This window comes from Kwoniella mangroviensis (assembly GCF_000507465.2).
Source record: "Kwoniella mangroviensis CBS 8507 chromosome 1 map unlocalized Ctg01, whole genome shotgun sequence".
Taxonomy (NCBI): Eukaryota; Fungi; Basidiomycota; class Tremellomycetes; order Tremellales; family Cryptococcaceae; genus Kwoniella; species Kwoniella mangrovensis.
The window spans coordinates 7804704-7818365 of record NW_027062533.1 but is presented as its reverse complement, the minus strand read 5'-3'; the positions used below and the strand labels follow the sequence as shown (position 1 = coordinate 7818365).

Sequence of the window (13662 nt, the reverse complement as noted above, 5' to 3'; positions counted from 1 at the left end):
AACTCGGCTAATCGCGTCCGATCCACCTTCGTGACGTAGAGTTACCACTGCAATTCAAAAATTCACCATCGAAACCAAGTCACTGTATAAACCTAAGCGTGCATGCATCATCCTTCCCTCTGTGTCTCCTTCTTTTCACCCATATTGACCCAGCAGTATACTACGCCCAAATGACACATACACGGATAATAGACAGGCATAGGACGTTGATGATGGTCTGTGATTGTCAGGAGAGGTTCCGTGAGTATGATCGCTCACCTGTGTTCAAAGTCCAGCAGAACATGCCGTCCGAGCTGACTCTATGTGTCTTAAAGGTGAAGGTACTCATGGGTTCAATCTGATGGCCCAGAGCATAACAAAGCTAATCAAAGCGTCACGAGTGAGTAACAACACAACATTCTGATTTTGTTCAGTCATGAGCTAACGATATACCCCGAACATAGTTCCTCAAAGTTAGTCTGCTTCAATCGGAGTCGTGCGTTCGGGATCCTTGCTGACCCACTGCTTTCAATAGATGGCGACATTGCTGACAGAGCAGAATGGAAGTGGTGAGCTACCGATCTCGTTAGAGACTTGCAAGCAACTAACATCGCTCTATCTGACAGGACCTACAGCAGAGGAAATCCGATCGGAGTTGACGGGACCGCAACATCTGGGCACTTTCGGTAAAGACTGTGTGAGCATTGGGTGTGGATACCTTCAAATCTTCCGTCTTCAACATTGAATATATCGAAGAACGATCGGCTGACCATGCGTCACTAGTTCTCGATGATCACGGATGAAGTCAGACCTCTATTGAAGAATTACGATAATATCGTACTAGTTGGTATCGAAGTGAGTCTATATCCAGCTTCATTGCAAGATGGTGAGATCACGTCGTGCAGAATCCTTACTGACGTATGGACACCTAGGCCCACGTCTGTATCCTACAGACCGCACTCGACTTACTGGAAATCCCTCGTTTCCATAAACGTGTATACATCCTCGCCGATGCTATATCAGCTTGTCACGAGTTGGAGATACCTCTAGCTTTGGATAGAATGAGAGATACTGGTGCTGTAGTGACGACTAGCGAAGCTATGTTGTTCCAGCTCATGGGTGAGTCATCTTTTCTATCCTTCCAAAAGCCGCACCTGTCATCTTGATCCCTTGAGGCTATACTCTCGACCCTACACCGACAAGTCCAGACACGCTGCCCTTTCACAGTCCCCGCATTCTGACATAGTAGTGTCCTTTTCTCCTACTAAGGGTATGCTTATTAACATACCTTCTTTACGATTTTCAGGCGACGGAACAGACTCAAATGACAAACCAATATCTGACTTGATCAAAGCTGAAAGAAAGAACACTGCCAAAGCGTTGGAGACCTTGTTACCTCACCCGTCGGGCACAGCGACTATCTCGAATTAGGCGGACCGATGGGGGCTGCAGTGGGCGATTTTACTGCTCACCATCACGAATTCAATAAACAATGTATCGATATCGCGTACATCGCAATCAATCATCTGTGCACTAGCATCCCAAGAAGATAACTATAGGAAAGTAGAAATGTAGAGAATCTAAATTAAAGAGGAATGTAGAATATCATCGTCACTCTGCAAAAAGATCATATGTATCTTAAACAACATAACATGCATCATTCAAATCAAGATCACCCATATTACGCTTTCGAAACTTCAGTGAAGCACTCTCAAATGAATAGACATAATCATACTAACTTGTTTTTGGCATCTGTTATGCTAGCTACTGATCGAAGTTTATTCTCTCAAAGCATCACCGACAAAATCCACACACCTATCGAGGATCACTGTGATTTCGGGAATCGGAACGATATTTGGGAATTTCCCGACATCCAACAACCCATGTCCCGCATCTTTAGGGTAAATCGCTTGAATCTCAAGAACATTCTCACCCAGACTTTCTAAATCTTTTTGTAATTTCTTCGATGATTCCACAGGTACCAAATTATCTTTTTCCCCGTGAACCATCATCGTCTTGGGGTACAGTCGATTTTTTTCAAGGGGTAATAACAACCATTTCTTATCCTGTGGAACTGCTTCAAACCTTGCTTCGTAAGGAAACAATTCCAATTTTCTTGATAGGCCAGGTTCGTTCAATAGGTAATCCACATATTCACCAGTTTGATACCAATGATTCAAGAACCCTAAACGACCTTGATCATCACCTCCAACTCGAATTGGTGATTCACTCTTTTCAGGTTCTTTACTATTATTGACATCCGCCAAAATTCTTTCGACTTTATTTGGATCATATGGAGCTCCGACCAAGTTTGGCATAGACGGTTTAGCCTTGATCCAATGATCTAATAACCAATCACCACCCATTCCATATAAGTTGATGTAAACTTTCGGTCTAACCTTTTCGGGAATTTTGGAAGGAGGTAAGACGACTGAGGCTCTGGCTAGATAATCACCACCTGACACGCCCACTACACCTAATCTCTCGTGGTTCAATTTGAACCCTCTGGCTTGAAGGGAAGAGAAGAGTTCAGTAGATGAAGAAGAGAGATAGGAGAAGAGCGTTTCGACGTCTTGTAGAATCTCAATTCCGGATAGGGGAAGGAGAAGTCGATAGTTGGCAGCGATGAAGATGATGTTTTTCGATAGGCATTGTTCTAATTCAACAAACGGATAATTAGTAAACTGTTCGGGCAATAGTTATACATGATGATAAGAAACTATCAGAGAAATGAGTGAGATATTGACACTAGAGGCTAGACTCACCCTTCAAGTAGCTAGGGAAATATAAATCTTTCTTCGAACCTGCTACCAATCCCCCTCCGTGGAAGAAGATCAAAGCTGGAAGTGATTTGATATCGACATCCACTTCATCACCTTGTGAGGTATCGTTGGTAGGGAGGTAAACGTCCAGATCGATCTTGTTGATAGGATCGTAGGTGAATGTAAGAGGGGTAGAGCTGTCAGAAGTCATGATTATAATTATCTATCTGTCTGTCAATCGGTTGATCAGCATGAGCTTGGTGGGGTGATGATTGACAGTGATGTATGGACTTGGTTCTCAGTGATGTATGACTTATTGAGAGGAAGAGGCGCTGATATCCATCAGACACATCTCGCTTTATATATGCATGAACTGAGACCCATGTAGAGCTCGATACCCTCGATTGCTACGAGTAAGTATGCTTATGCAGCATCACTCATCTTGCTTAATAATCCGCAGATGAAGGATGGTCGATGATTACTCATTCAGGAATCGCCTAATCTTATTGTTCCGCCACTGATTTGTCAACAATCCGTACTCTATAGTTAGTCTAGTTCCAGAGTTTCTCCGTCCAGAACGCGTCGATGACAGATGATTGATTTTACTACTCATCACTACGACAAAGTTCATACTCTTTTACTCTTATACTCGCATACTCTCGTACTCGTTGGCCATCATGAGCTCTTCCAACTCTGGTCTCGTACCAGGACCTTCTTCCGGTCCACTCACCACGCCTACAAAAAGAACCGCTTTTGCTACTTCTACATCGGCTGATGCCGGACCAAGTAGAGCGAGACCGGCGGGGTCATCTCCAGCTTATGTGAGTATGTCAGGTCCACCTCTTGCGAGAATTTTAATCGACTTGGTGAACGATGACTGATCCGCGTCATGTAGAGCTCGAGAAGACATTCTTTTTATGGCATAGAAGATAGAGTCGTGATAGAGTGAGCTGCTCATCTGCCAAAAGAAAGGGAAAAAAGCTAACAGGACATGTTAAACAGTCCAGGATCAAGAGTATGGAAGGTTGGTTTCTCCGGTGAACCCGATCCACGATCTGTATTCTATTCCTTAGACCTATCGGATTTAGAAGACACGAGAGCGTTGGAAGCGTGGGATATGGATCTATCATTTATGAAGGGGGTTGATGGGGATAGGGTTGAGGGAGATAGGTTAGTAGGTGTGAGGGTGGTTAAGAAGTTGAGAGAGACATATGTAAAGTAGGTTACCATCTGGTTCCCACTACTTATGGTCAAGTGGAGACGGTGAGCTGACATGGAGGATGTAAAGACATCTAATGACCGATTCGAAAGCTCGGAAAGTGATCATACTAGAAAACACGTATTTGCCAATAGCAGTCAAGGAACATATAGCTAGAGCATTGTTCGATAATCTACATGTGAGTCTCACCTTCTTCCTTCGTTTTCGTGTCTTCGCCTTTCTCCTCTCCGTTTCTGTTTCCTCCTGACCTGCATCGCTCTTTCCGTCATTTCTCCCCTATATCTCATTCTCCAGTATAATCAACTCTCATCATTCCCTTTCGTTTTCCTTCTTGCTGCTGCTCTTCTTCTGTTATTTAGAGCTTCAGCAACAACCATCATGCTTCGTAAACTGACCAGGATATGACAGGTCCCTAGCGTATCATTTACCCCGGCGAGCTTACTGTCCCTGGTCGCCTGCGGTAGGATAACGGGTCTGGTGGTAGATGTGGGATGGTTGGAAACTACCGTCACTCCAGTGAGTCGAGCTGTCATTTGCTTGGTGATTGGACATCGAACATCGACCAACGGAAGCTGATCACTCATTGTGATACAGGTATATCATTCACGACCTCTATATAATCTATCGAGATCTACACCGTTGGCTGGAAGGAGGTTACATCGACATTTGAAAACGTTGTTACACCATTATGCCTTATATATTCAACCTCCCACTTTTTTAGGTAGTATACATGATCGACAGAGAAGTCCAGGTGTACCGATGGATGTGTCGTCAGATGAGTTGGTGGAAAGAGTATTGACGGAAGGATGTTTTGTTGGAGATTTACACCTGGAACGGCAAGAAGAAGACCAACAACCGATGGATATAGGTCAAGCACCAACGGAAGATGATGAAATGCGGAGAATAGCTGAAGAATGGTATGAAAGATATGGAAGTACCTCAACAGCAAAGGATATGACATTCCGAATCAAGTCTAAATCGAGTCTTGGTCCAAACACTATCATTGTCCCAGGATGGATTAGGGAGAGAGTTGCGGAGATTTTATTAGAGGACGATGGAGGGTCGGAAGATGAATCGATACCCAGATTGATTCTAAATTGCATAATGAAGGTAAGCTCACCAGTCACGGAAGGTGGACTGCTAGCTTATAGACATATATATAGTTACCCATCGACTTGCGTCCATCACTTATATCATCCCTGCTGATAGTAGGAGGGACAGCCGTTTTATCTGGCTTTATCCCTCGTCTGGGGATATCCCTTTTACATCACCTCTTACCGCCTCCTGCTTCTGCCCAAAATAAATCACCATTGAATACCCCAGATAGTCGGAGAGAAGAAGCTCTTCTATGGAGACAGAAGAACAGAGAGCCGTATAAGGAAATATATGGATTATCGGATAAATTGGTGATAATCAATGATCCTTCCCCAGTAGATGGGAAGGGCGGGATGGTACCTAGGTGGTCGACAGGTTTGATGGGCTGGGTAGGAGGATCCCTAGCTGGGTGAGTTGACCCCTTCCATCCGAACATGGTCAAGATTGAGTAAGACTGATATTTGGATTTTGCGGTCGGTCGGTGGTTAGTGCACTGAAAACTTCCTCTATGGAGATAACAAGAGAATCATATGATACTTCCCTTTCTCACTCTATCGCACGAGGAGAAATATATAAAGACGAATTGGATCTAAGTTCCATTGAAATGTCAACTTTGCTAGGTGTCAATATAGAAGATCTCAAAGTTGGTCAAGCTCTTGGTGCAGATGATGCCGGGGGTGAAGACGAATTTAGAATCAAGAGGAAAAGAGGTTGGAATGACAATGTGATAGGAATGAACGATTGGACCAGGGGAGCAGTCAGAGTATAGATTGCGCAGAACGAGGCATCATAGTGTTGGTAGGGAAGTGGATATTGTATGGGAAATTGTAATCATTGCATGAGATACCCAAGAGACTGATTGTATATTTGTACATGATATATATGAAAGATATGATAGGTATACAATAAATCCTCGTGTGTTACCTGACTATCCATCCCTATACCAAGATTTAAGCCGCCCAAGCAGAGCCATTCGTCTACCCTTGTGTATCGTAGTAGTTCTTTATCAACCTCACGACCTCCTTTCAATTTGTGTATATCAACCTATTATGTCGAGTCACTTCTTCACTTCATTCGGCTTCTTTCTTGTAGGTTGGTTGGAATTCCTCTTAGCCCATCTGAGCCCACAAGCCTATTCCCTCACCTATATCAGCACTGATTGTCTCATGCGACGATGGTGCACTCACATTACACAGAGTCTTTGGACCCAATGGACCTTTCCTCCATTCTGGACTATCCGTCCTACCGCACGTCACACACACGTGCATACCCTCTCCTTCCTTTCCATTCACCCCACCTGCACTAGACTTCTTCCTCTTCTTTTCTTTATCTTTACCTTCCTTGGGCGGTCGGCCGGTCTTACCCTTGGGCTTTGTTGAGGTCCCGGCATTACCTGCTACTCTGGAGGGTGAAGAAGATCGTGAAGATGATGGCGAAGAGTCTTCATCTGAAGGTGATGATGAGGGTATGTATGTCGTTTGTTTGGTGGGTGAAATGTTGGGACCAGATGATTTACGGGCTAAGTTTGCCAAGATAGGGGGTATATCAGCGATACGATAATGGTTGAAATGCATTAACAGGAGATGATCAGACGGCGTGAGAGAATACTCACATGGCAGTTCTTCATCCAAATCCAACTGTAACTCTCTCAATTCTTCCCTCAATCTCTCGTTTTCCAATTTCAGTTCCAAAAACGCATCAAGACTGGTGAAAAATATGACTGTCAGCTGGATCTCGTGCATCGTATCCTACCTGACGCTTGTGATGGTGTGATGGTAGTCCGACTCACTTCTGATTGCTTCCATTCCCACCGTTACCATTCGTATTATTATTCCCATTCCCACCATTATTATCCTTTAAATTTGGGTCCGACTCTGAGAAATTCTCAGATACTCTCCTACCCATCACCCATATGGCCTTCCCTCTCATCCCATTCCCATTTTCCCCAGGTACATTGGCAGTGGTGGTCAACGTTCCATTCGTACTGGTCATCGTCAAGTTCTCCGTTCCAGGTGGTAAAGGCATATCATCCCCTAGTCCACTCGCGTGAGCTCTTATCTCCCATATCACCGGACCGATCTTCTTATTGGTTGACGAAGAAGTATCGTTTGATCCGTTCGAGGAGGATTCAGGTGAATTATCGTTAGATCCCCCGACCGATGATGATGAAGAGGACAACATTCTTATATACGTGGTCTGGGAATCGCCTAGGGTGTTCTGTGCTGTGCTGTTGTTGTTTGGAGAGTTTGTGGAGGTGGTTATACTTGTTGATGATGAGGCGTGGTGGGGTAAAGAGGGAGTCAGGAGGTGATGGAAGAAAGTTTGAACCTGTCCATGATCGGCGGCTATTGTATTACGGTTACTCATCATCAGCTATTTGCCCTTTGGAAGAAATGGCAGATAAGAAGTAGATAGATGGGAGTTTATGACTTACAGAATACTAAGTCTAGGAAATCTTTTCCCTCCAAATCAGCGGGCTTCTTACCCAACATCTCTATCACGGCTGGAGAACTGTAAATGATCTATATCATTGCCAAGACAAAGATCATCATATCAGCTCCAAGTAATCATTCTGCAGATGATGATCGAGCCCACCTTCCAGCTCCAAGTGGTACCACCCCCACTTGGCCCACCCTGTTGACCGCTCTCCCTCCTGATCATAACAGGTTTCAAGCAGAATATCGATCCCCCCACAAGCTCTTTCAGAAGTATCTCCGGCCATTTCTTCCTCCTCGTGAACTAGACAATGGAAGAAACATCATCAGCATCTCGTAATCGGCAGCTTGGGATGGAGCTATGACACACCTCCGCTGCACCATTCGTGGCTGATTCTCTATCTTCGTTACTCGATGTCATGTAATTAGCACCTGCCAATGAAGAAGCCAAGAGAGACATCCTGTTTCGGTTCCAATTGTCTTAAATGAGGGCCGAGTTGATATTGTTCGGATGTATATATCGAGTTGATACGAATTGAATCTGGGTGAAGCAGTTGGTAATGATGACAAGACATCAATTCGAGGCTTTTGTCATGTTTTTTATTTTGGCTTTTGACATGATTCCCACACCCGGTTGTCACCATCATTTTTCGGTTGACTGTATGATCGCATTTCAGGGTAACCTCGCGTGGTGTGACGTTACAGATCGATCATTTCATACCATAATCCCGGGCCCGGGCATCTCAAAGCTTGTTCGCGTCAAGCGTCCCGAGACTTATTAACTTGGTTGTACTGCAAGACTTGCAAGCTACCACACTTGGCCCGATGTGTAGCAGATAGAGCCACGAGTCCGCAAGATATTGCGATGCATGTAATACAACTGATCAAGATGAATGAAAATGAAGATATTTGGTGACGAACAAGACAATGACAGAGCTGACGGATGAGATGCTATGAATTACTTCGCATCTTCTGATCGTTGCTTGAATTTAGCAGCTTCTTTCTCAAGAGCGTCTTTGAGGGTTTTCTCGTCATCCGCCGAACCGGACTTTGCCAAGTTGGCAAACACCGTTCCGACAAATGCAGAGACGCTATAAATTGGACAGGTACGATCAGGTTATAAAAAGAGTCAGACTCAGATTGAATTCTTGATACGGTCACTCACCTATGACCTTCTGGAAGTGAAGGTTTTGCATATGCCTCATATGACTTGATTAGTTCTTGAGATTTGGGGTCCATCTTAGCAGTCGAAGCACTTCCTGCTGCAGCATACCACGCTTCACCGGTAGGAAAAGAAGGATTCGTCGTCGTCGCTTTCTTCCATGGCGGATTCTTGAGCGCTAGGTACGTGACAATCTCACCAATCAGTATTTCACTGCATCGCCATCATCACACATGATCTAAAGTCAGTGCCGATGACGCTACTCACCCTATGGATGATTTACTAGCATTGAGTCGGAAGCGCGCAAGTGACTCTGAAGTGAAAGCTTCTCGTCTGAAAATCAAAACCACAGAACCGCAGCAAAAGATTAGTCAGCCGATTTGGGTCTTGATCGAGTATTGCTAAGATAGTCAAGAAAGGGAGGATTCTCTCTGACGATTTATCGTCCGACATGACAATTTCTGATGGTTCGTATGGTCAGCGGAGGGTTGATTTATTGTAAATTTGTGATTGTCAACGGGGATAACAGACCAAATGATGTAGACTATTTACACCTTTCCTCCCTTCCTCCAACCGCCTTTTCCCGGCCTCTTTCTCACCTCCCTCCCTCGAGAAGTGAGATACTGACTCGGACAAGAAGGCCAAAAGAGGGACATATTGAAATTCGTACAGTATAACAACCGTGACAAAGGATGATTTTCAAGCAGAGTCCCTCACTTAGATATTCGGCTCGTATGCAATGGCCTTTTGCGGGGTCGTTAGGATGGCTACTGGACCCTCCCTTTGGGTCTTACGAAGCCGTTTGAACTAATTGTGCTGTGTGGTACATTTCATCAAGCGGTGTATGATAAAGTGAAGTGAAATTACTTTTCGTAATCCGACCGCGTCGTATCCCACGAGTAGTGTACGGTTGAGCGCAAGGACCCTTGCTTTTCAAGCGAAGAGTCGATTCCGTCTCATCGGTCTCAAACAGTATCGGAAGCCCATTGGCAGGGCGACGGTACAACAGAGTATTGTGAGTACAATGAGAGCGGGATCGCCATTTCTCGCTGCTTGAACTGGATAGTGAATACGATACGCTTGGATGCTTCGACTGATGTGAATCAAACTCAGCTCACGTCCAAGACGAATATAACTTTTTCAGAGGAGGTGATAACCAAGGCTAGGCATACCAGAAGGTAGCTTGGGATCTTGACGATACATTCCGGAGGCAGATGACTGTTATACAGTGAAGCTGCGTGTCAAGGTAGATACGATCACTGAAGATCCTTTCTACAGTATCACACAATATGAGAGAAGGCGGGTGGGGTACATTGCTTTCATCTCAGATTGGATGTCAGAAGTGGGTATGAGCGCGATCGTGATGTAGGATTGCATCAAAGGGTAAGGGAAGACATACATGTTCAAATAAAAATTGTCCGAAGGCATAAGCATGATTCTATCTTTTCATTATTCCCACCTAGGTCAGCGCGTACATAGTTCAGTGATATGTGGATCAGCCCCGAACTACCCAGAACCACAACCAAAGAAGGCCGCCACAAGTCTTTCGAAGGGTGAAATGATTGCAACCACTCACCAGGCAGACCTGCTTGTAGATCCTCATAATAATTTCGACAGCTGTAAGAGAGAGAGTGGTACTGAGTTATACCATCATGGATCGAATACCTATGTCCATCTTGAGTCGTATACGGACAAACACTCGGAGGGATATACATATAAACCCGCCATAATCACTCAACACCAACGGTCAACGCCAAAATTACCCAACCCGGGCTTCAGGGTATCGGTGAGCGATATTTGCTGAGCGATATGTATTTGCCACACAAGGCTATAACGGCGCCCTCCGCCGGCCGAGTGTGAGTGTGAGAGAAGGATTACTGAGTATGATTGCCGAACACGTCCACTTCGCATGAGGATGAGGATGATGTGCTTGAGTGCTTGACGACGTATTGAGTAAGCAGTGGTCAAATCCTTTTTATTATCTTGACGACTTATAGCGAGCCTCATTATTTATATCTTACACACTCTCTCGAACAACAGGTCACAACCTATCCCTACATATACTCATCCTCATCTTTCACCTTACCACCTCACCAACAGCACAAGAACCGACTACCAACAAAATGACAACTGTAAGGATACCCTGCACTACCTTTACCCCGCCTCCGTCCATTCGTCTTCAGACTCTCACAAATGTCACAGTATCGCTGACATACCTTGTGTACGATTTGCACAGCCAGCAAACAACATCATCAATTCCATCCCTGGATCGACACCAACCGCGCCGGCGTATCAATATAATGTCAAAATGACTTGTGGAGGATGTTCAGGTGCCGTTAACAGGGTATTAGGAAAGAATATCCAGGCTCGTAAGTTTTGGCTTGCTTGATCCAGTTGGTTCGAATAATCTAACAAACATGGGCTTATGACTAATATCGTGCTTTGCTTTCTCTCATTGTTCTATATGATATCTATCCCATCAACGTTAATACCATTTTCACACAATATCTTCCTTGCACGTACCCTAATTCGTATCGCCCCGACAGCCAATGCATACCACATCTCCCTTCCTAGTCAGACCGTCCTAATCTGGGGTCCATCTCTCCCTCCCTTCGACGAGATCACCGCGAAGATAGCAAAGACGGGTAAAGCCATCAACTCGCAGGAGGTAGTAGAGGACGCTACGAAATTACCTTCTATTGAGGCGTAGATGGAGAATGTGACATCGTTGTGTTAATATCATAGCCCTCTTCGCGATTCAATCTTTATCCTCTTATTCCTTTTTCTTAGCTTTCAGCTATACTCATCTTGATGATGATCGTCTGTCAATTTCTTTTCGTATGATCTATGTACATGCATATTGATTATTGATCTTACATACAACACGTCATAAAAATGATCTATATACAACTGTATTTACGAAGCAAGCAAGATATATCAAGTATGATACCTCCCAACCTAGGTCTACTCATCCCATCGCAGTTCATCTTCATTCTCATCAACCACCTTGATCCTCGATCCATCATGTCTGTTCAGATCTCCTCTATATTCATTATTTTCATCGAGTAACTTCTCCTCATTGAACTTTACGTTCTCCCATTGATTATTCATCTCATTATCGTCCGATTGTGTAACTTCTTTCCACTTTATACCTTTTCCCCTATTACTATCCTCCTCTTCTTCTTCGTCTCGGTCTTGGAAAGCTGGTCTAACGGGTTTATGAGGTATTTTATCTATTGGTCTTTCTCCTTCATCTATGTCAACAAGGTTCTGTTTTGGATTCTTTTCAGTCTGTTTACCCTTCTCTTCCTCTTTCTCATTCGATGGTCGTTTTAAATGTATTTCCCCACCACCATGTCCCATCACCAATTCACCTTCTTGTTCTGTATCTTTCAACCCTCTCTCACCCTCTTCCTCTACGTCTTCTGAACCAGTGTTCTCAGCTTGATTTGGTGTAGTGCCAGTCGAAGACTCATCACCACATCCACAATCGTAGGTCTCATCCAATGTCAGACAATCAAATTCAGGTTTACCCAATCGTTCATTCACCAAATTATGGACGTGACATAACCATAGACTTGCGGATTTACGTGAACCAGTCTATACCATTTACAAGGATCGTTGCATTAGTCAGAGTGAGTATTCAAGAAGATAGAGTAAGTAGTCTGTGAGATGACTTACCTGAGGTGGATATTCTTTGAGTAATTTTTGAAATTCTGCTGCACATTCTCCACAAGGGTATAAGCGTGAGAAGAGGTGGAAATACGATTTGAGAGCTTGACGGTCGTCTTCGGTTGGTTCCTACGGTAGAAGATAGGTAGATGTGTTAGTAAGCGTTGGGGCATACGAGGAAATTTTGATATGAAAGATTGATCAACGTTCATTGCAAAACAAGTCGATCGAGTTGTTATCAGATATCACAGAAGAGGAGACGATTGATGTCTGTGTTTATGAAAATGAAACTACACTCACATCGGGATATCGTAAAGTCATGAGATGTAATACTCTCCAAGCTGATCTACCTAATTCGGCTCTAATGCGACTCACCTCAATCAGCATTGACCAGACCACTTGAATTTATTTGATTGAAGAGATGAGTATTATACTCAACTCACTTTGCAGTCTCATTACCTAATTTCGGCATGATAACCCCACCATTGATCGTATCTTCACTCAACCCCTTCCATGCTTTGTTATTACTATTTCCTAAAGGTAATTCATCATCCCATTCTCTAACTTCTTCATGCACATTGGAATAATCTGGATTCACAGGTTTCCTCCAATGTTCCGAATCTATACCTCCTGCTTGATATTCACCTGGTGAAGGTAATCTCTCAGGTGTAGGATATAGGAAGTATAACGTTGGTATCACTATCAAGAGAGTGATGAGTAAGGTGAGTCGGATGAATCGAGGTAAATGACCTAATTGAGAAAACATCTTGTTGGCCTTGTCTTGTCAAGGGCAAAAGTAAAAAAAAAAAAGGAGCAAGAGAGGCTTCTGGATGAGAGGAGCTGTGATCTTCACTTCCTTGGTCTTGCTGCAGCTTGGGACTGAGGTCAGATGGTCGAGGACTGGCAAAGCCGACTACGAACACGAGTTGAAAAAGAAGAATAGAAGAATAGACGTGTAAATTGCAACGTGTGGTATGGATGTGGTCGATCGGGTGCCTGTTACGAGATTTTCCCCGGTGGTGGTTTCATTCCAACATGTACTCGTTCTTTTGTGCTTTGCTCGTGAGGATGCGAAGTTCATAGAAGGGGATAGCATGTATCATACAGATGCATATGCATATATTGATATGAGGAAGAGGCTGTATCTGACAGAGTAGAGGTTATAGATGATAGATATGCATCCTAGGGTATGTATCGAAGTCGCCCAAGTTGCTGTCTACGTATGCACCGGGTTACTACACTCCATGTTTGATTGCCACGTGTGTGTACCCGGACCAAACACGCGCACAGACCTTTGGACGCGATGAGGTGAGTTCAAGGAGTAGTAACAGTGACAAG

The 13662-nt window shown here is 44.1% G+C and overlaps 7 protein-coding genes across 7 annotated transcripts; 3 read left to right on the top strand and 4 right to left on the bottom strand.

Moving 5' to 3' along the window:
• Positions 1-170: 170 nt before the first annotated feature.
• Positions 171-1410, top strand: I203_102942 (uncharacterized protein; the record flags this gene model as incomplete). The annotated part of the gene is made up of 7 exons (XM_019147222.2): positions 171-240; positions 315-379; positions 515-548; positions 606-676; positions 763-834; positions 912-1098; positions 1286-1410. 7 exons carry the CDS (start codon positions 171-173, stop codon positions 1408-1410), a joined length of 624 nt encoding a protein of 207 aa, XP_019003772.2.
• Positions 1411-1757: 347 nt separating this feature from the next.
• On the bottom strand, positions 1758-2952 carry I203_102941 (uncharacterized protein; the record flags this gene model as incomplete). Its single annotated transcript, XM_019147221.1, has 2 exons — positions 1758-2635; positions 2745-2952. 2 exons carry the CDS (start codon positions 2950-2952, stop codon positions 1758-1760), a joined length of 1086 nt encoding a protein of 361 aa, XP_019003771.1.
• A 466-nt stretch (positions 2953-3418) lies between these two features.
• Positions 3419-5824, top strand: I203_102940 (uncharacterized protein; the record flags this gene model as incomplete). The annotated part of the gene is made up of 8 exons (XM_019147220.1): positions 3419-3562; positions 3637-3686; positions 3744-3959; positions 4030-4138; positions 4369-4476; positions 4555-5070; positions 5124-5464; positions 5545-5824. The coding sequence occupies 8 exons, from the start codon at positions 3419-3421 to the stop codon at positions 5822-5824; spliced, it is 1764 nt and encodes a 587-aa protein (XP_019003770.1).
• Positions 5825-6112: 288 nt separating this feature from the next.
• On the bottom strand, positions 6113-7950 carry I203_102939 (uncharacterized protein; the record flags this gene model as incomplete). The annotated part of the gene is made up of 7 exons (XM_065517209.1): positions 6113-6187; positions 6243-6574; positions 6668-6759; positions 6929-7400; positions 7490-7577; positions 7651-7794; positions 7861-7950. 7 exons carry the CDS (start codon positions 7948-7950, stop codon positions 6113-6115), a joined length of 1293 nt encoding a protein of 430 aa, XP_065374027.1.
• Positions 7951-8448: 498 nt separating this feature from the next.
• On the bottom strand, positions 8449-9105 carry I203_102938 (uncharacterized protein; the record flags this gene model as incomplete). The annotated part of the gene is made up of 4 exons (XM_019147218.1): positions 8449-8581; positions 8656-8865; positions 8920-8985; positions 9089-9105. 4 exons carry the CDS (start codon positions 9103-9105, stop codon positions 8449-8451), a joined length of 426 nt encoding a protein of 141 aa, XP_019003768.1.
• A 1855-nt stretch (positions 9106-10960) lies between these two features.
• On the top strand, positions 10961-11362 carry I203_102937 (uncharacterized protein; the record flags this gene model as incomplete). Its single annotated transcript, XM_019147217.1, has 2 exons — positions 10961-11021; positions 11199-11362. The coding sequence occupies 2 exons, from the start codon at positions 10961-10963 to the stop codon at positions 11360-11362; spliced, it is 225 nt and encodes a 74-aa protein (XP_019003767.1).
• A 254-nt stretch (positions 11363-11616) lies between these two features.
• On the bottom strand, positions 11617-13090 carry I203_102936 (uncharacterized protein; the record flags this gene model as incomplete). The annotated part of the gene is made up of 4 exons (XM_019147216.1): positions 11617-12252; positions 12334-12453; positions 12625-12685; positions 12768-13090. The coding sequence occupies 4 exons, from the start codon at positions 13088-13090 to the stop codon at positions 11617-11619; spliced, it is 1140 nt and encodes a 379-aa protein (XP_019003766.1).
• Positions 13091-13662: the final 572 nt, after the last annotated feature.